Source organism: Ctenopharyngodon idella, chromosome 24, assembly GCF_019924925.1.
Source record: "Ctenopharyngodon idella isolate HZGC_01 chromosome 24, HZGC01, whole genome shotgun sequence".
Lineage (NCBI taxonomy): Eukaryota > Metazoa > Chordata > Actinopteri > Cypriniformes > Xenocyprididae > Ctenopharyngodon > Ctenopharyngodon idella.
The window spans coordinates 22521347-22547813 of NC_067243.1; the positions used below are offsets into that span (position 1 = coordinate 22521347).

Below are 26467 nucleotides of genomic sequence, written 5' to 3' on the forward strand. Positions count from 1 at the left end.
AAAAATTTGTTTCCCATCTGTACCTCATACTCTTTAGCAAAACCACAGTTGGAATCTGCATGATTCCTAATAAAGTAATCTTCATAATCTTCTATTCTCGAAGCAATCTTACTGTGTGCCATGAAACAAAGAATCAGTTGTAAAAACATGTAACAAAAATAGAAAAAAAGAATCATTATATTAAATATGATGAAAAACGTGAATTAATAATAATAAATAATTTTGTTATCTTTTATCTCTGGAAACAGGAAAAAATGAATTCATTACCAAGTAAATATTTAACTATAAATATCATACAAATTTACCTAATAATGTGTAAAGGGAAGTCGGGGCATTGTTTCTTTTTTTGACTGGAACAGAGTAATAGAGAAATGTTAATACAATAAAATTGGGTAACTTTTGAATCTAGAGCTCTATCTAATAATCATACTGGCAGCTCACCTTCTTGAATAGATGAAAATAAGAGAGATGATGAAGAGAAAACAGATCACAGCCACAACTATGCCAACAATCAGCCAAATATTGGGCCCAGTGTTGTTCCCAGAGGATTCTACATGAGAATATGGTAAATTATTAAATGTTCCCTTTCAGTCAGTCATGTACGTCAGTAGTGACCGACGAATTGGGATATTGCCAGAGAGCCCCATCAGCTTCGAGTGAAACTAAAACAAGCCAATGGAATTGGCGCGCGATATTTGCATAATGCGCACCGCCCCCTCCCGGTGGGTATAAATATGGACGGATGCAATCGCACTCTGTCTTTCGCTTCGGAGCCAACCTGTTGTGCTATTGACTGAGAGTGAACTTCTCAAGCCTGTGAAGAGCCTTTGTTTGTAGTGCTGGTGTTAAGGCACCCTACAGCAAAGCCGCAAGCTTTCACGGAGTGAGCTTCCTCAAGCTATTATACAGCTCTCAACTGCTGTTTTCACAGCATTGTTTTCTGCCCTGTTTGGTTTGCGATTTGGGCCGGTTCCTCTGTGCGTGTGACTCAGGGAGTGGTGTACCTGCAGTCACATCGTGGCTGTTCCCTGTGTGCTTTAGCACAAAGAACAAGAGCTGAATTTCCCCCTTCTAAAAGAGCTTCTCAGATGAACCCTGCATCTTTTTCAAGATGTCATTTCGTCTGTGCGTTAATGGATGTGGTCGTTCCCTGGTCCTCGCTGACGGTCACAATCGCTGTGTCACATGCCTGGGCGTTCAGCATGCTGAGGCAGCTTCTGTGGATAGCTCATGTTCTCACTGCGGGAACATGACTATCTCAGTGTTGAGGTCTAGACTCTTGTTCCTTGGTTCTCAGGGAGCGGGGGTCCCCTCCCCTATGCCCCGTTCAGCCGTTTTCTCTGGCTCCGGTCGCGTCGGCGTGTAGGAAGGGTGACTTGAGGATCACGGTTAGGGCTTCCCCGCTGAGCTCCACTCCGCGGGCCCCTTTCCCCCCAACAACACTGCAGCCTATGGTGTTGCCGGAGAATCGTGCTGGTCCCTCTACGGAACAACCATCCTTTTCCTTCGGTGCACCGGCGGATGAGCAGATGTCAATCGCGGCATTGGAAGGTGAGCTGGAGTCCTCGGGAGATGAAGACTCGGCCGCGCTGCCTCCCTCCGGGACCGTAGCGTTGCCCGAGCCTGATCCCGAGCCTGATCCCGAGTTGACAGCTATGCTTTCCCGGGCCGCCAAGAAGGTCGGGTTCGTCTGGAATCCTCCACCGCATTCTTCTCGGCTGGACGATTGGTTTCTTGGGGCGGCCCGCGCTGGTCCTCAGCGTCCCGCCCCGGTACTTTTCTTTCCGGAGGTGCACGAGGAGGTGACCAAGTCATGGAGAACGCCGTATAGCGTTCGTGCCAGGCCTGGTCCCTCTTCCTCCTTCACCACTCTGGATGGCAGGGAGGCTAAGGGGTACGCTGGGATCCCCCCAGTCGAGCGAGCCGTCGCAATGCAACTGTGTCCGACGGCCGCTGTCTCCCATCCCAGGCCTGTAAATTCTCATCGAACTTGACGGAGAAAGCTTACAGAACCTGCGGACAGGCCGCATCTGCCTTGCATGCCATGGCCCTGCTTCAGGTCTACCAGGCCAAAGCGCTCAAGGACATGCCCCAGGGTGGTCTTGACCAACAGCTGCTGGGGGAGCTGCGCGCCTGCGTCGTCCTCCACCCCTGCTAAGTCTGCAAAGCAGCAGCCTACACCCACCAGACAGCAGGGAGCCGGTCGCGGACGCAGCGCCCAGCCCGCTCAGACCCCAGCCAAGCCAGGTGGCAAGAGAACGAGGAAGCGGTCCTGAGACAGGCCCCACTGAAACTTTTTCAGAGGCTCCTGGGGCATATGGCATTCGCAGCCGCAGTCACGCCGCTCGGATTGCTTCATATGAGGCCGCTTCAGCACTGGCTTCACGACCGGGTCCCGAGATGGGCGTGGCAACACGGTACGTTCCGTGTCCACGTGACACCGAACTGCTGTCGTACCCTCACTCAGTGGTCGGACCCTTTGTTCCTGCAGGCAGGAGTTCCCCTTGAACAAGTGTCCAGGCATGCTGTGGTCTCCACGGATGCCTCTGCCTCCGGGTGGGGAGCCACGTACAATGGGCATGCAGTGTTGGGTTTGTGGACAGGGCTCCAACTGCATTGGCATATCAATTGCCTCGAATTGTCTTGCACTGGGCCGCTTCAAGGAGCTGTTGTCAGACAAGCATGTACTGGTCCGCTCGGACAGCACTGTGACCGTTGCGTACATCAACCATCAGGGTGGTCTATGCTCCCGTCACATGTCACAACTTGCCCGCCATCTCTTGCTATGGAGTCAGAAGCATCTGAGGTCGCTTCATGCCATTTACGTCCCAGGAGTGCTCAACCATGCAGCCGACGAGCTCTCACGGCAGCCTCCGCTTCTGGGCAAATGGAGACTCCATCCCCAGCTGGTCCAGCTGATCTGGCAGTGTTTCGGGGTCGCACAGATAGATCTGTTTGCCTCTCCGGACACAGCCCATTGCCTGTTGTTTTATTCCCTGACTGAGGGCACTCTCGGCACGGATGCTCTGGCACACAGCTGGCCCTGGGGCCTACGCAAATATGCATTTCCCGCAGTAGACTCTCTCTGTGTAAGCTAGCCCCCTTCTCCGCCCCAAGGTGCGCCGGGTGGCTGGAGCTTACGCTGGGCGCTGGAAGGGGTCAGTAACTGTGGCGTTTTATTTGGGATCCCAATTCGTCGGTCACTACTGACGTACGTCGAACGTGACCGACTGAAAGGGAATGTCTCGGTTACGTATGTAACCCTCGTTCCCTGAAGGAGGGAACGGAGACGTAAGTCCCATCACCACAGTTCCTGTGCCTTCACTGTATTGCAGACTCAAGGTTGTCTCCTCAGTGAAAAACAGAGTGCGATTGCATCCGCTTCCGCATTTATACCCACCTGGCGGGGGCGGTGCGCATTATGCAAATATCGCACTGCAATTCCATATGACTTGTTTTAGTTTCACTCGAAGCTGATGGGGCTCTCTTGCGATATCCCAATTCGTCGGTCACTACTGACGCACGTCTCCGTTCCCTCCTTCAGGGAACGAAGGTTACATACGTAACCAAGACGTTCCCTATAAAGAAACAGTTGTTATGATTGAAATAAATGTTAGGAAAATTTGAGGAACTTTTAAGCAAGAGCTCAGTGAGTTTGTGAACATAAAATGTATCTTTACAGTTTTCTGCTAAAAGCAAGCAAAAGGCTGAATTTTCAGCAGATTGCTCATTGAAATTAATCGTCCAAACAAAGGTCTTTAAGGAGCCCCGGACATGACATGCAGGAAAAAAAATAGTAGGCTAAATCGTGCGCACGATTTATTAATTTGTTCCCTCGATTTACCAAAACATGCGCACGATTTATATTTCGTTCCCTCGATTTACTAAAACGTGCACACGATTTACTATTTCGTTCCCTCGATTTATAAATCATGGGCACAATTTAGTAAATCGAGGGAGCGAATTAGTAAATCGCGCGCACAATTTAGTAAATTGAGGGAACAAATTAGTAAATCGTTCGCACTATTTTATTTTTTTCTTGCATGTCATGTGTGGGGCTCCATAGGTCTTACTGGTATATAGTGAAATCTGATTGAATCTCCCATCGGTCACATGATCAGCTGCAACTGTAAACACTTTGAATGTGTACTGTGCTCCAGAAATCAGATCATTTATTTTGATAGAAGTGTTCTTAGTAGTCACATTGTTGTCTTCATATTCTACACAATAATGGGAGCTTTGACCATTTGGTTTAGTCCAGTTTAGTAAAACAGAGCATGTCGTAATATCATCAGCTGTGAGGTTCATTATGATGCCAGGCTCTGTGAGTAAAATAAATTAGGCATTTTTTTTCACATTAAAATACGCAATTGTTTCTTGGTGTGTTAATTGTCATGAACATCATTTTGCAATAGAAAAAAGTCTTATGATCATAAACAGTTTTAGACAGATGAAGAGAATGAAATTGATGATGAAAAGAAAACAGATCACCGCCAGAACAATGTCAAAAATCAGCCCAATATTTGGCCCAGTGTTGTTGTCACCATTATGTTCAGTTTTGTTTTGTTCATGGACTTTCAGTTTATATATCCTCAGTTCCTGTGTTCGTTTGTTTGATTTCCCCGCCACTCATCTGTTACCATGGACACTATCTATCATTACAGCTGTTCATCATTTAGTTCAGTATCATTGTTTATTTAAGCTCCTTCTGTTCATTTAGTGTTTGTCTGGTCATGTTTATGCTGTCACCAGATCCCTTGATGATGAGACCCTGAAGACCTTGTTCCGGATCAAGGCTACCTTCAACCACCCCATTGACTTCCCAGACACCACAGGACTGGACTAGAGGGAAACCGTCATTAGGTGTCTGGAGAGTGTCGCGTCCCAATCCAGAGCACAGCCCAGAACCCTTTTCATCCCATATGACCATAAAGGAATTGTGTGTGCCCCCCGCAGATGTTGAGGGTCAACCCACTGCAGTGAGTGAGCCAGAGCCTGAGGAAGAGAGGACAGGACTCACCATCGCCCCGGAAGTGGAACCCCGACGTGAATCTGACCAGGGGAGAGACGCCCGTGACACCTTCCCTTCAGTCTTGCTGCCATCCTCAGGCATTGCCCCAGTCCTCAGGTGCACTGGCTCCACCTCCGATGCTCGTCGCCGTGGCTGTGCCCAGGTCTCCAGAACCTGCGACGACGCGCAGCTCCATTTGCCCTCCATCTGTGCCAGTGGATCCATCGGCTTTGTTTCCATCAGTCAGGCCCCAGATGTTGACTGCCACAGCATCTACATCTTGGCTCCTCCCTCCCTCGACTCTGCCATGGGCTGTCAGCACTGGGAAGCTCTGGGTCTGTGCCATTGGACATTATACATCTTTGCTGCCGGGGTTTCGTCGTCGTTCCTTGGTCACCCTCCTCCGATGTGCTGACCACCATCCCTTTGCCTTCCCCTGTTACCATCCCTGCACCACTCCTTTGTCCACCTCCTAAGCCTCCTCCATCCTTCTGTAGTGATATTAGCTCAAAGGGGAAATATTAATAATTATTCATAACTCATTATGATTATTAATTATGATTATGAATATTTGAATCAGTTAATCAGATTAACTTGATGTAGCTACATTGAAATTACAATCAATACATCAGTTCATCCTGTGAACACTCAGTATTGATTATTAATTAATTACAAGAGAATGGTATTTTTCATGGCCACAGAAACTTGTTCTTTCATAGCATTTAGAGCTTAGAGCTGGTAATAAGATCTGATCATTTAAGAGCCAATCTATTGCAGACAGGGAGTCAGAACCAAATATGTATTGTGCACAAGTTTATTAACTAAATCACGAACACATAGCTAAACTAACAAACACATACATACATACACACCAGTCACACGTACATGGATAAAAGGATAAATGATAGAGTGAAACCGGAAGTGGGAAACAGGAGGAGCTAGGGAGATAGTCAAAAACAAGCAGGAAAAGGACCATCAGTGTTCTCAGTAATAAAGCACCTTTGCTAACAAAGGTGGTTCACAAATTAATACTAAACCGCTGTTTAGTGTTCAAAATGTACAATACTTGCAAAATGCCTTTACTGTTAAGGAGCATCAGATCTGCAGGCTGAGGAGAAATCCTTGATGGTTTGGTCCGAAGTTGTAATCAATATCTTCTGCATTGGATGAAGAAATATGAAACAACTTAAGCTGTTAATTTGACTCTTGTAGTAGGAAAGAGTTCTTTCTCTTCTAGTCAAGCACATGGCTGGGGGTGCAGGACAGGCCCACAGTCCTTGACCTGAAGAGGTCGCCCTGCAGGGCATCAGTCCGTTGAAGCAAGAGAGAGAGGGAGGAGCATTGTGCGCTGGCTTTTAAGGTCCGGTGCTGGCCATTCCTCTTCTCAGTCAGTGGCCAATCATACTTGAGCTTCCGACAGGACAGTTTACGATCTTTGTCTAAAGCAGATAGTGTGCATGTAACTGAATTGGTTACAGATGGAGAAGAAACTATTAAAGATTCTTGTAATACTAATGTGTCACAGAGTTAGCAGCATGTAACATAAATTACCAAATGGGAAATTAAAGTTGGAGTCCATTTATACCAAACATGCTACCCGTGTGATTTTAGTTAACCATACAGTAGTATGCAACTCTGAAACATTAATACACAGGAGTTCAAAAGAAAGAATTAATACATAGGCCAAACCCTGTAAAAGAAAATCATAAGAGGGGAAAATTGGATACACGTTTATACATTTCTCGCGTGGTTATATATAGAATATATATAGGATTGAAAGGGTTTATTTGTCCTTCTTCAGAAAGAATTAAGTCACAAGTCTCTGCACATTCCTGACGGCAATAAAACAGGGACAGGACACCTATTCTGCCTGTGTGTTGCAGTTGTAGGGGATGGGTTAGCAGAACTTGTGAGAGAGAGTTTCTGGATTATTCATTAAATAAAATAAATAATTGTGTGTCTGGTCCAGATGCTACACTTCCCTCTGTTATTTTTCAGCTACGGCGTGAGGTCGCACGTTCTGTCACCATTATGTTCAGTTAAGTTTTGTTCATGTACTTTTATTTTGTATTTCTTCAGTTCCTGTGTTCCTTTGTTTGATTTTCCTGCCACTCATCTGTTACCATGGACACTAACTATCATCACAGCTGTTCATCGTTTAGTTAATCACCATTGTGTATTTAAGTTCCTCCTGTTCATCTGGTGTTTGTCTGGTCACGTTTATGTTATGGTGTGTTTATCAGCTTTTGTTGGATCACTTTGCCTGTGTGGATTAAACTTCGTATTGGATTTTTATCTTTCTGTTTGTCTGCTAAGCACACACCTGAAAGTGTGACAGTTGTTCCTAGAGGATTCTACATGAGAATATAACTCTGGCTAGTGCTCCATATGTAGTGGTTCCCTAATGGTGACCGCATATGATGTATTATTCCTCTGATTGGTTTCCCTATCAGTGAATCCTATGTCTTCCCCTGGACGGTGCTAGCTCCATCATCAGTCATTGTGGCTGGTAGTCTCCCCCTTTTCAGGTGGAGCAGTCCACAAGTACTCTTCCCTATGTAGTACTCCCCATTTGGTGAATCCTTAGGATGTGTTTCCACATACTAACCTCCCCCTTTGGATAGGATGAGGTCCCCATTGTGTTCCGTTCTCAATGAGAAGGAGAACGCTACCCAATGTTAACAACCACGTTTACTCAGCCGTAAAAGAATTAAAAAATCTTCCTTTCTCAATGAGGAGAATGCTCATTGAGGAGATACAGTTTAGTAGCTGTGGAGTTTAGTATAGGGACCCCTATTGTTGCTACCCACACATATATATTTACCTGTTTTGTTTTTTTGTTCTTTTTAAGATATAATAGTTACACTCAGAAATGTTTGTATAGAACTCAGTTGCACATAAGATGACTGATTGAACGAATACATAAGACATGATACATTTTGATAAGTTGTACTATATCTTTCAACATACCTATTGATGTGTATGCATGTTTTTTTTCAAGCTATAACTAACTTGTATTAAAAAAGATGAGATGACACGTGCTCCACGCTGCTGCTTGAACTGAGGCGCTACAGCGATCTCTCACTACACATTTTGAATTTCATAAAATGGACAGAATTTGAAAGATGAGACATTGTTTCTTATCACAAGTAACAAAGCACAAAGCTTTTTGTGATTATTTGATGGAAGGCTCACTACAATAATGTTTGGTGTAGGTAGGAAAAAAAAATGTGGACCTGGCAACCCTGCTTGAACTATGGGTGAGTAACAGGGTCATTATTGTCAGATTGGGTGGGTTTCTGCCCAGTTGTGTGGTTTTGAATTTGATTGTGTAGGTAAAAAATGGTTTGGGCAGGTGGACAAAATTTTAGCTGATTTGAGGTCAGTTTGGCGGTTTTTAAACAACTAAATTTGATTGGCTAATTGGTTAACAAACAAAACCCAAATGTACATATACTACATCCAACCAGTCACCATGACAATAGGTGTGTTCGACATCGGCTGCGGCTGGATGTAACCGATCAGTGAGAGTTGTAATGTGCAATCGGGGAGGAGCTGAAAATGGAGACGTAGAGTTGGACACTTTCTGCTTCCCGTAGTGACGCTCCCGCTGCCTTTGCATACTTTATCACAGCTGAAGTGCAATAAATGCTATATTTGTCAAATACACAGATGTTTCAGAGACATTTTCATTGAATACTATATGTGTCAGGGATCTATGAGGGAGGACTCAAACGCAGGATAAGTGTTACAGGTTTATTGACAAGACGTTAGACAAGATATTGAGGTGAGGAGGTGAACACAGTCCAAACAATAGGAAGGGATGAGGCACAATGACAGGCAAGCTGAGAGACTGGTTTAACGAACTGGCAAAGACATGAGGGAAAGAGGGCACAATATAAAGGGAGCAAAGAACATGAGGAACAGGTGACAACACTCAGACTAACGAGGACTGAACAACGACTAAACAAGAGGGCGTGGTAACTGGAAACAAGGAGGCGGGAACATCCATGGGAATAATTCGGGGCTGACCAGGGTGGTGCTGGCTTAGGGGGACCATAGCAACCAGAAAATACAGAGGGTGGAATGGGAGGGGTGAAAACTGGAGGCACCTTTAGAAACAGGGACTGGCCTCACCGGTCTGGATTTCCAGCTGAGTTTGGAGACAGTGGCAGAATCAGGGGCAATGGCTGAACTGACAGTGAAGGTGAATGTCCTGGAAACAGGATTGGAGACAGACTCTGGGGTGCCCTTTGAAACTGCAGGATCAAACTTGGATATAAACTCAAAATTGTCCTCAGGGGCTGGAGCCGAAACTGGACAGTATACAGGGGCTGGAGCCAACACTGGACCGTGCTCAGGGGCCGGAGCCAACACTGGACCTTCTCTTTCTAGAGCTAGAGCGAGCATTGCGACTACTCGAACAGAAGCTGGAACGGGCTCTGTGAACACTCTCTCTTGAGCTGGAGCGGGCTCTGTGAATGCTCTCTCTGGAGCTGGAGCGGGCACTGTGAATGCTCTCTCTGGAGCGGACTTAGGAATTGCATCTCCTTCGGGAGCGGACTCGGGAACAGCTTTCTCAGCAGCGAGCTCAGGAACAGCTCTCTCTGCAGCAGGCTCAGGAACAATTTCCTCTGAAGCAGGCTTGGGAACTGATCTTACCAGAGCTGGCTCTGGGGCTGCTCTTTCTGGAGTGGGCTCTGAGACTGCATCCTCCACTGAAACAGTTTCAATCTCAGCCTTCACAGCAACAGGCTTAGGAACAGCTTTCTCTTCAGCGAGCTCAGGAACAACCTCATCTGAAGCAGGATGGGGAACTGCTCTCAACAGAGCAGGCCTTGGGACTGATCTCTTTGGAGTGGACTCTGGAATTCCACTTCCAGGAATTTCATACTTTGTGGACACAACAGGACTGACAGGAATCTCTACTGTGGACATGACAGGACTGACAGGAATCTTCACTGTGGACATAAGACTTGTAAGACTTTCAGAAAAGGCAGCTTGGTAATGGCCTCCTTGGCCATAACAGCAGGCATTGACTGACAAGAGGCCTCTGTGAACATAACAGGGCTGGCAGAAACTGTCTCTGAGGGCATGACATCACTGGCAGGTGGCTTTGAAAACTTCACTGGACTTAATACCTCAGTAACCACTGGATTTGAGACCATCAGAATTGGGTCCTCCAGGACCTCAGGGTTCAGGGCACTCAGACTTGGGTTTTCTCGGACCACTGGACTTGGAGCTTGAGATTGGAAGATAGTAGACTGCTCTGCATGGGCCTTTCTCTTCTTATGCTTGCGACAGGTTGATGGTGTGTGCCTGACCACCTCTGTAGTATCTGCAGCTAACTTGGCCACCTCAGGCGGAACAGCAGTGACCTCTGTCAACTCAGCAGTGAATGAAGCTGACTCAGCAAACTCTGAAGTAACAAGAACAGACCTAATTGACTGAGGGACAACACTTGACTTGACAGGCTCAGGAATAACAGGAAAACTCTTGGCTGATACTGGAAAGACAGTGGTTAATTCAACAGACTCAGGAGTGGCTGACTTGGTAACCTGAGAAAAGACAGCGGTTGACTTGACTGGCTCTGGAGTCACACTAGAGGTCTCCATGGGCAGGACATGGCTGGCTAGAACATCCACTTCTGGTGTGACATGGATGCCAAGCGGTCTTGAAATTGATTCCACTGGACTAGATGTTTCAGAAACCGCTGTGCTTGGGGCTTTAGAATGAAGGGTATTAGACTGCACAGCACAGTCCTCTCCTTTCCTCCGCTCTCGATGGGTCGATGTTATGTGCTTGACCGCATCTGTAGTATCTGCAGCTAACTCGGCCAACACAGACGGCATAGCAGTTAACCTCATCGACTCAGCAGTAACAAAAACGGATCCAGCAGGCTCAGAAATGACAGGAACAGACTTAGACTGAGAGATGACTGTGGTAGACTTCTCTGGCTCTTTAGAAGTAGACGTGACTGTTTCTTGAACGACAGGAGTTGACTCAGACTGGGAAGTAACTGGAACTGACCTGATGGACTGAGAGATGACTGTGCTTGACTTGACTGGTTCCTGAATAACAGAAGTGGATGCAGCTGATTCAGGAATGGCAGAATCTGATTCATTTGACTCAGAAGTGACTGGAACTGACTTGATTGCTTGGGAGATGACAGTGGTTGACTTGACTGCTTGGGAGATGACAGTGGTTGACTTGACAGGCTCTGCAATGACTGGAGCGGACTTGACTGCCCTCCTCCTTCTTAACCTTCGCTTGAGCGTGGGAGCCAGTGGAGTGTCTTGTTCTTGACTTGACAAGGGAAGGGTAGGTGGGATGGTCCCTGCAGGCAGGCTCTGGTGGTGATGTTTTACCTTGCCCTCTTTGCAAAGACGCAAGTATCTGGTGAAGTTCCAGAAATCCAAAGTGAATCCAGCCAATCGTGAAACAGCTGTGTCGTCATCAGAGCTTGTGCAGCCGCTCTGGAGAAGCTGCGCTGGCTGACTCAGCCGACTACTCTCGAATCACTTTCACGGTACTTTGAAGCCGTACGTCCCAGTCACATGGCATCGGTGCTGTCTCAAGTCAGACAAAATATCTAACCGGCATGCATTACTTCAAGTCAGATGCCGATCGGTCTGCGCAGCGCTGCATCAAGTCGAACAAGCCTAATAATAAACACACACGCCCACTGCAGAGTCGGCTGGTGTTGGTGTTTACGTTGCCGACGAGCCCGCACTTTTAGCTAATCAAGAGCGATAGCAGACAGACATGATGATTCTTGAGTGATAGGTTTTTAACACAATAAGGGATCAGATTTTGAACTTGTATCTGTCTATTTAAGTGGCATATATATAAGTTGTATCTACAGTAAAGACTGGGAGAGTCTCAAAACGTGGATTACACATGTGATGGGAGATGACTCGAAGGCTCTAACAACTGTAACTATGAGAGCACTGTTGAATGACTCGAATTAGACTAGAGTTAAGAAAGTCTGGGATCCTAAGGAGTTACTGCTTGAGTTACTAACATTTTCTGCTTGTAGCTTTTACAATTTTCTAGACAAAAAAATATTGGTGGGTCAGAAGTCAGTGAGTTTAAACATACTATGTAGCAAGCAACAGATATTTTATAATTTTACATACCTTGTATATTGTGAGATGCAGATAGCGTTGCCTTCTGTTGAAATATCTGCTGCCACAGCAGTGATGCAGAATGTGTAATTGACTCCAGCAGTCAGATCAGTGATGTGATGGTAAGTGTTACTAGTTTCCTTTGTTTTGTCAGTCCATTTAACTTTAAAGAGAGATCTATTTCCAATCGGTTCATTCCATGACAGAAACACAGATAATGTTGTGACTTCAGACACTATGAGATTCCCAATCACATTTGGCTCTGTGTTGCGGGAGAAAAAAGAATTGCAATTAGGAATTCAAATAGCATTTGTAATTAGACTAGAGTTAAGAAAGTCTGGGATCCTAAGGAGTTACTGTAATGTTTTCTGCTTAAAGCAAGTAAATATTCAATGGTTTTTGTAGCTAAAGGTTGAGAAGTTTCATTAATGTGTACTGTGCTCCAGAAACTAGATAATTTATTTTGATAGAAGTGTTCTCAGTAGTCACATTCTTATCTTCATATTCTACATGGTAACGGGAGCTTTGACCATTTGGTTTAGTCCAGTTTAGTGAAACAGAGGATGTTGTAATTGTTGTAAAAATTAGGAACATTTGGCGATTAAAATTTGCATTGAAAACTTTTTCAGGCTATATAGATAGAAAAGGCATCAGCAATGATAAGAATGTTAGGATGTATTTGGTTTATGAAAAATGTCCTTTTACTAAAAGGGAGCAAATGAGTGGTGGTGGACGTGGGGATAATTCTAGTGCTTTTACAATTTTCTAGCCAAAAACTATTGGTGGGTCAGAAGACAATGAGTTTAAACTTACTGGGCCCTATTTTAACGATCTAAGCGCATGGTCTAAAGCGCAAGGCGCAAGTGCACTAAGGGCGTGTCCGAATCCACTTTTGCTAGTTTAACGACGGGAAAAATGGTCAGCGCGCCTGGCGCATATATGGTCTAACTGGGTTGTCCCTATTCTTTTAATGAGTAATGGGTGCGTTTTGGGCGTAACGTGAAATAAACCAGTCAGAGTCTCATCTCCCATTCCCTTTAAAAACCAGTTGCACTCGCCCCATGGCGGATTTGCAAGCTGAAAAACTGAACGCATCTATAGTGAGGAAACGGATCTACTCGTGCGTGAGGTTAAAGCGCGTGAGCAGACCATCTACGGGACAAGCCGGATTCCAACAAAACATTTCTATGCTTATGCACACAATAATAATCTTTTACATTGTAATCCTTTTATTTTAAATATTTGGCATGTTTGTGTGCTGCTGCGCGTCCCTGTGTGTATAATAAGAGTGAACGCGCGTTGTGCACTCGCATATAGGCGCATCTTACTAACGCACTCTTTAAATAAAACAAATATTGCACCATTGACTAGACTAGGTTTCAGTTGGTCAATGGCGCAGTCTATTTCAGTTGCCTCAAAATAGCAACGCGCCTACAATGCGCCTGAACACACATCGTTTTCAGACCAGCACGCCCATGGACGCACAAATGGGTGCAAGTGCATTTGCTGTTTAAACAACGTGGCGCAGGACGTGAACATTTTAGGCTTGTTCCACTTGACGCAGCGCCGCACAGATCGAACTTGAAGCAGTGCATGCCGGTAAGAAATGTTTTCCGACTTGTGACAGCCCCGACGCCATGTGACTGTGACGTATGGCTTCAAAGTACCACAAGAGCGATTCGAGATCAGCCGCCTGAGTCAGCCAGTGCAGTTTCTCCTGAGGAGCTGTTTCACGATTTGCCGGATTCACTGCATGACAACGATCACGTGTGTTTCGTGTTTATTTTCACACCTTCAGTTCCACTAATGCTCACAAATCTGTATTTTTATAACAGTTAAAGCTCTTTTCATGTAGTCGCGATGTTATACTCATGTTTATAAAAATAAAAATGATAAAAAACGTAGACCCCACTACATTGGTATTTAAATGATACATGCTTATGTTGAACTTTATTCTTGTAAAATAGACACTGTAAGCAGTACATAAAGTATTGAATGAAAACGTCCCTGAAACATCAGTGTATTAGTCAAATATTGCATTTATTTCACTTCAGCTGTGATAAAGTATGCAAACGCAGCGCAAAAGTCTCATTGTTAATACGTAGGTATTAATACGTAACTTTCAAAGACACAAAACGTACATTTTTGTACGTTTAGAAAGGTGCTAAAACGTACAATATTGACGTAATTATGGCACTAAAACGTAAAAATGCTTACGTTTTTACAGCGAAAAAACGTAAAATATTTACGAATCTTATCATGTCTTAAAGATATATGTATAATTTCCCTTTTATCGTTTTGTAAATGTAAGATTGACTCCAGCAGTCAGATCAGTGATGTTGTGGGAAGTGTTACTAGTTTCCTTTGTTTTGTTAGTCCATTTAACTTTAAAGAAAGATCTATTTCCAATCGGTTCATTCCATGACAGAAACACAGATAATGTTGTGACTTCAGACACTGTGAGATTCCCAATCACATTTGGCTCTGTGTTACAGGGAGAAAAAAGAATTCCAATTAGGAATTCAAATAGCATTTGTAATTACGTGTGTTAAGAAAGTCTGGGATCCTAATGCCAAGTTTACACTACAGGATTTTAAGCCCGATTTGCAAGTTAACGAGCTCTGCGACAGGTCGGCCTGTGATCGGGGGAAAATCAGCGAGTGATCGGCGCTCGCCAATCTTTACGTGTGAACTACGCAAAAAGGCTCGCTGACGCCTCGCCGACACTTTCCAGACGCCAGACAAAATCTAGCATGCTAAATATCTGGAGCTGTCGGCTATGGAAGGCCAAAAGAGCCAAAAACACGTGAATTTTAACACGTCAACAAAACGTTAAATACGTGTATTTCACGCGTGTTTAACGCATATTTCACGCGTTAAATACGTTTATTTGACGTGTATTTCACACGTGAAATATGCGTTAAAAATCTGTTTGAACGAGTCAGTGTCACTGGCTGCGAAAACTTGGGTCAAACCATTTCTGTGAGCTTAAGGGGGTGTACCATCCATTTACTAGGATGCCACCATTTAACATGCTCGATCAGATTATTCAGCCCTTTTATTTTGTCTGTTTTGTATAACCTATAGAAATAATATATTTAAATTGCCGTTTTATGAAAAATAGATTTAATTTTTCCACTTATGCCTTTTTTTTTTTTTTTTAAACGCCCTTACCCTTACTGATAATAAAATGCTGCATTATAAGTTCACTGAACCCGAGTCTCAGCCATATGACCTGCAAAGTTTTTTCTCTGGTGTGTGTTGAGGTGGGACACTGAAGAAGATTGGTGTGTGACTTGAGATGATAGACCTGCACAGTTTTGTTCTGAAGAGATAGTGCAGGTTAGTCATACACAAATACAATTTTAAACTGATAATAAAGTACGATACTCTCTCTTTGTTTGTGTCAGAACATGGGAGCGGAGCGCAAGCTCAAACCTTTGTGACATACTGGATCGAAAAATATGTGAAATAAGTTATTTCTAGTCGACTAGTAGTAGTTCATTTAAGCCAATAGTTGACTAATCACATTTAAATTAATTTAATACTGGAGAGAATAAACAATGAGCGTTTACGTAATATGCTATAGGCTATAGCACTCAAGCGCACGCATAAAGCATCCCATAAAGAACCGGATAAAGTAATGATTATGAATGTGACAAAAAACAGCAAGAAGACATTTTAATTGTTTATTAATAAATTAATGTTTTCTGAATCAGTGTCGGCTGCAAAGATTGACATTGCTGATAGCTGATAGGCCTACATAATCAGAGAGTAGCCTATTTCTTTTCGTTTTGAATTACTTCGTTTAAAAGTAGACATTTCACGCTTTCTATAGATATATTTCTCATGTCTGTGAAGCAAGCAGCCTATACGCTGAGTTTCGGCTCATTTAGCCTATAAGACGCGCTCCAGAGTGATCGCGCCCGCGCCTCCATTTCAGGATTATATTGTCTGCTATATTTGCGTCTTATTTATTAAATCCAGGCAATTGGTTGATGAAATTAAGATAAAATTTTTACAACACGAAATTCAATTTAAAGAAAGGCTTTCTACAAAACAAAACTTAATGAAGTGGTCAAAATCACGTCTGACCCACTCCATGTCTCCCGATATTGCGCATCTTATGATGTTTTCTATCTTAGTCATGCAGTTCACTTTTCATAATCAAATATTAAAAACATAACATAATAGGCCTAATTAAACATAAAGAGAACGTATTTGGTTTCATTTTTTAATGGCTGAATGCTAATTTCGGTTAATTTACATGACCGACACTTGTTAACCGACCATTAACCGTTAAATTAGTGTTAAATTAGGATTAAATAAAAATAAAATTGACAAGTGTCTGTGACAAACAATACAAACGTTTTTCATCTTTTTTTTTTTTTTTTTTTTTTTTTGCTTGCACAAACAGCAGAACAACAAAACATGAGTATTCACACATTGTCAAATAATCACGGATAACTCCAGGGTGAAAGTTAAAGAATTAGCGCGCTTTATGAAGGCGCCGGTGCGATCACTTAAAATAACTCCTATAACTTAAAATAGGCCTACTCCGTACAAATAAGAGTAATACATCATAAAACCATATAAAAAAAACCCTGTAAATATCTACTATTTGTGTAGGCCTATACTCACAATAACTACAAAAAAAAACGTGCTTTTGTAAAATAAAACAATCAGGATGCGCTTTTTGAAGTCTGTCTCCATGTGAACTTGAGCGCGCCACTATAAGCCTAAATGAACCGAAACTGAGCGTATTTGCCCCACAAATTTAAGATTATCTATTGAAAGCTCGAAATTTCTAATCTTAAAGAAGCAATTCAAAACGAAAACAGATCCTCCCTGATTATGTAGTTCTTAAGAAAGTTGCATTTCTCTCCAAAGGCGTGTCCTGCGGACATGAGAGCTTTGTCAACTCAAAATTATGCAGAAAATGAGAGTACGGATGTGCATGAATTAATAACGGTCTGTTTGCTGAAAATTTGACTTTCATAGAGCAGTATCACGACCTTATGTCCGCTTTTAAGCATTCTCTGTGACGACATGAATGGCTGTGTGCATTGCCCTTTTTGCCAAGTTAAAAAAAGACTGATACAGTAAAACGTGCTCAAAATGTGGCTTTCGTTAGGGCAAGTGCGTCATATTTACGGACTTATGTCCATTTTAAAGAATTTAATTTTGTGGCGGCCAAGAAATCGCGCTGGGAAATGGGCTCGGTGTGCATTGTCACACTACCACGTTTAATGGTTCATGAAAAAAACTAATAATAATAATTACTGCACAGGGCTGGATGAACTTTCGTAAGGTTGGTCTGGACCACTCTTAGCTATACCTTATCATTGTTGACAGTCAATACGAATATAATTCTGAAGCTGTAATACACCCAGTGTTCGATTAGGATTATGGCAAAGAATAAAATGCAAAGATTCACTGCTAAATTCAAATGTGCTTTGGCGCTGAGCCAGAGACCGACGCGAGCTCCGCACTTGTCATGTATCACAACTATTCGGTGTTTTTAACCTCATCAGGTTTATTTTATGTTTCAGACATTTAAATACACATTTGAATTAAGTAGGCTACTGCATAAAAAAGACATTTGTAGTTTGTTAAAATCAAATTCCATACACTGATGTCTACGGAAGCTGCAACAATAACCCTTTCAATTATATAATTTGACGAAGTGTTTTATTTATATCAGATACACATTGTGTATGAAACAATAAAGTTCACTCTATTCTTCTCCCAGTTCACCGGCCACACTATGTATTTCGGGGAAGATTTCGTAAATCCGACAGCTCTGAATTGCCGTGCAAACTCATCGCGCGACAAAACACATTCCCTTCCACATATTTTACAATCGGAATATATAATAAAATTCATGATATAGTTAACAAGTTTGTGAATATTTTGAATCAAAAATGAAAAAACGATATAAACGCGATACCTACATGTCTGTCAGCTGCATGACGCGTCTCCATGGAATTAAATAATGGTCGCCTTAACTCACGCTAATGGTGGCTCCGCGCACCTTAGACTTATAGACTTAGTTTGCAATTTGGATTAATTTTATAGCATCCCATGAGTCCTGATAAATGCAATTTCTACTTCTGAAGTGCTTCTATTCAACACTGATTTCTCACATAATGCAGTGAAGCAGCCCCTGTATGGAGTGAATTATCGATTCTCGAGCCATCGATATCAACCAATTCAGCACCAGCGCCATGGACAGCACCTGGTAACGTCGCACTTAAGAAGATATACCTTAAGCAACTTCCTAAGGGATAGTTCGAGGAACACGCCTAGAAACTGTATGTCTTCAGTTAAGGTCTACCTTTAGCGTCTTCGCAGCGCGCTAAGAGACAACATTATCGGGAAATCCAGCCCAGACCACAACTGGCCAACAGATAAGTCTAAAAATAAATGATGCTCGATCCGACTCGACTCATAATGATCCGCTCTTGCTCACGACATGAAATGTCTCTGTACTGTACGTGTTGGTAGCCATTAAAAATGAAACCAAATACGTTTATTATTACGGCCTATTATAATGTTATTTTTTAATATTTGATTATGAAAAGTGAACTGCGTGACTAAGATAGAAAACATCGTAAGATGCGCAATATCGGGAGACATGGAGTGGGTCAGACGTGATTTTGACCATTTCATTAAGTTTTGTTTTGTAGAAAGCCTTTCTTTAAATTGAATTTCGTTTTGTAAACATTGTATCTTAATTTTAATCAATATTTCATCAACCAATTGCCTGGATTTAATAAATAAGAAGCAAATATAGCAGACAATATAATCCTGAAATGGAGGCGCGGGCGCGATCACTCTGGAGCGCGTCTTATAGGCTAAATGAACCGAAACTCAGCGTACAGGCTGCTTGCCTCACAGACATGAGAAATATATCTATAGAAAGCGTGAAATGTCTTAAAAGAAATAATTAAAAACGAAAAGCTACTCTGATTATGTAGGCCTAATCCGAATGAATGTGCATCTCTGCGGAGATGATGAGAGTCAGCAATGTCAATCTTTGCAACCGACACTGATTGAGAAAACATTATTTTAGTAATAAAAAATTAAAATGTCTCCTTGCTGTTTTTTTGTCACATTCATAATCATAACTTTTGCCTGTTCTTAATGCAAGGTTTATGCGTGCGCTTGAGTGCTATATAGATATTATGTAAACGCTCATTATTATGGTTTATTCTCTCCAGTATTTAAGAAATTAAATTAATTTAAATGTGATTAGTCAACTATTGGCTTAAATGAACTACTACTAGTCGACTAGAAATAACTTATTTCACATATTTTCGATCCAGTATGTCACAAAGGTTTGAGCTTGCGCTCCGCTCCCATGTTCTGACACAAACACAGAGACAGTATCGTACATTATTATCAGTTTAAAATTGTATTTGTGTATGACTAACCTGCACTATTTCTTCAGAACAAAACTGTGCAGGTCTATCATCTCAAGTCACACACCAATCTTCTTCAGTGTCCCACCTCAACACACACCAGAGAAAAAACTTTGCAGGTCATATGGCTGAGAGAGACTCGGGTTCAGTGAGCTTATAATGCAGCATTTTATTATCGGTAAGGGCGTTGTTAAAAAAAAAAAAAAAAAAAAATGGCATAAGTGGAAAAATTAAATCTATTTTTTCATAAAACAGCAATTTAAATATATTATTTCTATAGGTTATATAAAACAGACGACAAAAAAGGCTGAATAAGCTGATCTAGCATGTTAAATGGTGGCATCCTATTATATGAATGGTATACCCCCTTAAGCTCACAGAAATGGTTTGACCCAAGTTTTCAGCAGCCAATGACACTGACCCTTCAAACAGATTTTTAACGCGTATTTCACGCATGAAATACACATCAAATACACGTATTTAACGTGTTGTTGACGTGTTAAAATTCACGTGTTTTTGGCCCTTTTGGCCTTCCATAGTCGGCCGACTCGCTATCCTGTGGTGTCACGTGTCGCGACGCAACAGCCAATGAAATATACACTGATGTCTATAGAAGCAGCAATAACAATGCATTCAAATATAATTTGCCGACGTTTATTCATATCAGATACACATTGTGTAAGTAACTATAAAGCTCACTCACTCTATTGTTCTCCCAGTTCACCTGCCACATGTATTTGAGGACAAATGGATGAATTCACGTTATATATTAAGATCAAGGTCATTTCATAGGTTTTTAAATGACAAAACGCTCACTTGCACATATTTGAGAATCGGAATATCAGATAGTTGATGACATGGTGAGAAAAGCAATACATCTGTCATACAGTGTGGCCGGCTGGCTGCAGTGTGTCCCTTGACAAGCATGACGCGTCGTCATGGAAACAATAAAGGGAAACGTTCTAAGATAACAGTCGCCTTAACTCTGGGAGGTCAGCCAGAATGTTTTAAACTTATGTGTGAAAGGGTTATTTTAATTTTAATTAAATTGAATTTAAAATTTAATCTAATTTCCTCCCAACACCTATTTTCAAATTCAAGACTCCACAGCAAGTCACGTAGTCTGAACAGCACAGCGATCTGCCAACGTTTAAAGTCCTGTAGTGTAAACTTGGCTTAAGGTGTTACTGTACAGTCTTCTGCTTAAAGCAAGTACATATTCAGTGGTTTCTGTAGCTGAAGGCAGAGTCCTGCACGGGTCCTGTTTGATCAGCCTGGTCTCATTGTTAATACGTAGGTATTAATACGTAACTTTCAAAGACACAAAACGTACATTTTTGTACGTTTAGAAAGGTGCTAAAACGTACAATATTGACGTAATTATGGCACTAAAACGTAAAAATACTTACGTTTTTACAGCGAAAAAAACGTAAAATATTTACGAATCTTATCATGTCTTATATATATATATATATATATGTCTAATATATATATATGTATATTTTCCCTTTTATCGTTTTGTAGATAAATGTAAGATCCCTAAACCCCATCCCGAACCTAAAAACCTACCCATTTTATACAGAATGTTAAAAGAATAAAACATAATGGGCAGAAATGTGTAGGAAAATGACAATTTTAGTAAAAATATAACATTAAAACGATATTTTGAGCCACTAATCCTACACCTACCCCTAAACCTACCCATAACCATTTCTTTAAACTACCTACTGTTATAAATAAAAGAGTGACAGACAAACAAGCGTAATCACAATAATTTATTTTTTTTGCGAAAATGTCAAAAGTGGTACCAAAAGTAGTTCAAATGATGATGAGTTCCAGTCAGTCTTCTCTGGCGGTAATAGTTTTTATAGGGTACAGAGCAGAATTTAACTTAATAATCCATGAAAATATGATGAATCCGGTTTCTCTCCGTGAAGGCGCGACACTCATTTCAAATGTCAATCCACTGAAATACGGCATGTCGCAATCTGTGACGAAGCAGGTGAGAACCAATGAGCGTTCGATATCAGTGCCGTAAACCATGTCGTAACGCTTCTCGAGGGTGGCGCTACTTTCAAATTTGAATCATAACGAGCGCGAGCTTTGACTGTGACGGTCGCTGTTGCTGAGAATCAAAATGAAGATCGATGGATTAAGGACTGAATTTGGATCTGTTCCTTACAAAAATATGGATTCTAAAGATTGGGATTACAGCGAACAAATAAAATTGATGTGATTTGTGAATTTATGTTGTGCTTTGGTGTATCTTATGGTTGTGTTGTCAGTCACTGCAGGAGAAAACGCCTTCTGTGTCGCACAGCAAACAAACTAAATATTAAAAAATGGTTAAACAATTACAGAAAATTTATTCATAAGGTTTTAAATTGTAGTCTTGTTTAACATTATGCAATCCTCCGAAACGAGCAGCACAAGTCACGAACAGAATTGTTATTTCATATTAAGTAGATGAGTAAACTGCTTTCAATAAATTCGACTAAAAACAAAATAAATCATTAAAGCCACGATTTTAATATTAATACATGGGAATTCATATACATTCACACTTTACGTTACATGATTTACGTTTTTATTGCTGTTAATACGTAAGTATTTTTACGTTTTAGTGCTATAAATACGTCAATGTTGTACGTTTTTGTGTGTATGAAAACGTAAGTAAATGTACGTGTGGTAGAACCACAATTTACGTAAAAATACACACGTATTCTCATGAGATCACGTTGCAGCGATAAACCTGCACCCGCCCCGTACCCGCAGTTATGTACAGCACACCCGACCCGATATCCGACAGAAACGCTAATTTTAGCACCCGACCCGTTTGACATAAAAACTGCGACCCGACCCGCACCCGCATTAAATCTCCTACATCAGGTAGACAAAAATATTTTTCTCATGTAGCCTAACACAAGCAATAAAACCAACATTAGGCATTATATGTCGCTGCATCTAATTAAACATTGCATTAAACAACACAAGTAAAATAATAGAACAAAGAATGTTTTAGTAGGGCTATTTAACTGTAAGTTTAAAATATTTTATCAGATTCACTCGACATTTAAACGCGGTTGTCTCTTCTAAAACTAAGCAGTGTTTGGATGGGCTTTATCGAACACTTTTGCCAGATTCTATCATCTGAGGTTTCTTCGATAGCCTCTCGAATTCTGTCTGTACAGGAGAGCTAGGTTTAATATGTGGCCTATTTAGCTTGCTGTATACTGCTATACACCAAGTGATAATGCTGCTTCGGAGTACAGAGCAGTGTTTACCTGGCCGCTGGTCCTCTTTGTAGCAATGCGAAAAATAGTCTAAAACTTTATTCAAATTGTAAATAGCCTAAATTAAATACATAAAGCGAGCAAAGCGCGCTCCCTTTAATAATCACTAGCTTTCGATCAGATGACAGCGCGTGAACACAAATAATCATGGGACCATTTGAAAGCAGCTGTCAAATGCACCGAATTGAGTTGGAATAGTTTTGGCTATTGGACCCGCAGTCTACCCGTGCCTACCGTGCGTCCGACCCGCACCCGACACGTAAATATTATTCCACCCGTTACATAAAATTTGGCTGGTCACCCGTCGGGTACCCGCCCGCGTGCAGGACTCTGGCTGAAGGTTGAGAAGTTTCATTAAGATTAAACATCCAAACAGAGGTCTTGCTGGTGTACAGTGAAATCTGATTGGATCTCTCCTCGGTCACATGATCAGCTGAAACTGCAAACACTTTGAATGTGTACTGTGCTCCAGAAATGAGATAATTTATTTTGATAGAAGTGTTCTCAGTAGTCACATTCTTGTCGTCATATTCTACACGATAATGGGAGCTTTGACCGTTTGGTTTAGTCCAGTTTAGTAAAATAGAGGATGTTGTAATATCATCAGCTGTGAGGTTCATTATGACATCAGGCTCTGTGAGTGAAAAATTAGGAACATTTGGCGATTAAAATTTGCATTGAAAACTTTTTCAGGTGCTTCGATAGGATGAGTTTGATTCGACAACCAATCTCACAGTTGAATCTTCGCAGAGGTGTTATGAGACGAGGATCAGAGGCATAACAATGGGGCAGGCAATTGTCTGGAGCGCCGCATTTTGAGGGGGGCCCCTGAGGGCTGATCATTTAAACAATCATAAATGTTAATATCAATATAACACGCAGTGACGCAGCAACTTACTTACATTAAAATACCTAATTCCATTTATTAAACATGAAGAGGACATATCCGTCTGGCAGCCAGAAGCGAAAAAGAAAGCAAGAAGATGAGGAAAAGAGGAAAAAGGACAGCAGTAAGATAATGATGATTGACTTAAGAATATTAATAACTAACAGATCTTTTACAAAATCGTTTCACGATATTGTTTTCTTTTCAAAGCAGCTTTACATAAAATGCATGTGTCTAAATTACAATTTAGCGATTATTTGTTATTAACAGCACACATCGGTGTTTCGTGAACAATTCTGCAGCTTTGAACGAATCGTGAGAGTCATTCATTCAATGATTCATTCATAAATACAGCTAGTTGCTTCATACTGAATGAATTAATGACTCGCTCATTAAGACTGTGGCTTACCGACACCTACTGACGGCTTTAATTTAATATTTAAAAGTATCACTTGGTTTTTACCATCAAGTTTTTTCTATTGATTTTTTTTTTTTTTTTTTTTTTTTTAAACATCTATTTAATAAAGTTATTCATAAAGTTAAAACAATGCACTGGAAAATCAATTTAGGGGGCAAGCTTCTTAAGCATCAATATAAATAAATATAATTTAGTTGACATTATTAAATTAGTAGTTTATCCAGCTCGCATTAATATAAATAAATATCAATACATTTATTTAGTTGACATTATATAATTAGTAAGATTTGTTGATGAATTTTGTAAATTAAAAAATAAGCACTTTAATTTTGTAAACAATAAACAATTTGTTCTGTTATGTGTTTTGACTACGTTTTGTATGTTGTATAGTTACGTCACTAGGTAACGATGATATTTTAACAAAAAAATCTTTTAGAAGGGCCTCATTGATTAATTTTGTCTGGGGCCCCCACTTAGTGGATTAGTGGACGAGGATTATGCCGTTTTGGCTATATGGGGGTGCTCAATGTCTGATTTCACATAGCACTACCAGTTTTCTCACAATAAGTTAATATACAGCCTATTATGATAATGCTGTAAATAAAAATGTGAAAAGAAAGAAGCTTTTAATAAATATTTTTAACGTGCGTGAACAAATCCAACCACCCCTGTGACAGATTTAAGTTTCACTTTCCATGATCCGTGACAGAGGAGCATCTTGGCGGCAGGAATTTAAATCTTTAACAATGTCTGGGATAAGAAAATCTAAAGTGTGGAATTGGATGCACTTTGAAATAGTAAAAGATGATCCAAAAAAAGTAAGATGCAAGTTGTGCCAACAGCTCATGTCCTACCACTCAACAACAACAAATATCGCGGCGCACTTCTGCCGGTCAATGTTAACAAGTCGGTTTTCCTCGCGCACTATTTAAATAGACTCAAACGGAGACAGGCAGATCGAGTGAAAGACTGGATTTTTTCCCCCCCGATCAGGTAGGGTGCAAGTGATTTCAAAACATTTCAGCCGGTTCTAATTTGAGTTTTGGAAGCTGTGAACATGTTTAGCTAAAAAGACTGCCAGTCCAGTTTAGCGTTTATTGTTGTCTCTGCAGTTAAAAAGACAAAGCTGACAATTCTGGCTATACTTTCGTTATTTTAATAATTTCTTTATTTTTATTTTATTTATTGATCACTCGGGGTTATCTAATGTAACTATTTGTGGCTTTTGTTTTGAAAATAATATATGTATTTGAAAGTAATATAATTATTCAATTCTGTAAATTAATTTTTGATTGTTTTTCAGTGCATCGATGTTGAGTTGTAGGCTAGAGCGTGCTCGCACAGGCAATTCAGCCGATTTAATTTGATTTGCCGACATGTGAAATGCAAATCCTGTCTGCAGTGTGGCCTTTCTGCAGATATTTATTTAGGTTTATTGATCCAAAATGCTTTTATTCGTTTTCTTCTATATCTTTGTGTGGTGTTTTGTACATCGTGGCTGTAAAATGTTATGAGAAATCGTTTTACGAATGTTTATCCACATTGCCTTTCATTTCAATATAAAATAGATAAAAAGGCATTGTCAGTTTCGTCTATCACTTGACCGGCAGTTTTGGTCTCTTTATTAGAAAGTTGTTTCTGTGTGATGTGTGTGAAAGAAAATAAAAGTGGTCTTAAGGTCTCGGTATACTTAATTTTCCGCGTTCTGCTCCGTCTCGTGCACAGTTGAGCGCGCAAGCCTTTATATATACAAGTATAGGCCTACTCTTTTGGCCTTGAGCACGGAAAGACGCGTTCGCTTGTGCGCACTATCTAGTGGACTGCTGTTTTCAAGCGCTCAAGTCACTCGCACATGTGCTATTGTATACGGACCATACCCGCCCTCCCCCCGCACACATATGATTCAACTATCAGTCGACTATAGGCAAGACTTGACAATTTTGATTCGACTATGTAAATCCTTAGTCGGGGACACGCCTACAACAGATATTTTATAATTTTACATACTTGTATATTGTGAGATGCAGATAGCGTCGCCTTCTGTTGAATTATCTGCTGCCACAGCAGTGATGCAGAATGTGTAATTGACTCCAGCAGTCAGATCAGTGATGTGATGGGAAGTGTTACTAGTTTCCTTTGTTTTGTTAGTCCATTTAACTTTAAAGAAAGATCTATTTCCAATCGGTTCATTCCATGACAGAAACACAGATGATGTTGTGACTTCAGACACTGTGAGATTCCCAGTCACGTTTGGCTCTGTGTTGCGGGAGAAAAAGAATTCCAATTAGGAATACAAATAGCATTTGTA

At 41.3% G+C, this 26467-nt stretch overlaps 1 protein-coding gene across 50 annotated transcripts in view; it reads right to left on the bottom strand.

The window, feature by feature from the left end:
* LOC127506632 (receptor-type tyrosine-protein phosphatase eta) overlaps window positions 1-26467 on the bottom strand; it is a 222914-nt gene that overhangs the window by 6592 nt on the left and 189855 nt on the right. For all 50 annotated transcript variants that reach the window (XM_051883207.1, XM_051883202.1, XM_051883239.1 and 47 more), the window contains 4 exons: window positions 26167-26415; window positions 442-550; window positions 306-350; window positions 24-111 (listed from right to left, as the gene is read on the bottom strand). In XM_051883207.1, coding sequence (XP_051739167.1) covers window positions 24-111; window positions 306-350; window positions 442-550; window positions 26167-26415 — 491 coding nt within the window. The remainder of the gene's footprint in view (window positions 1-23; window positions 112-305; window positions 351-441; window positions 551-26166; window positions 26416-26467) is intronic.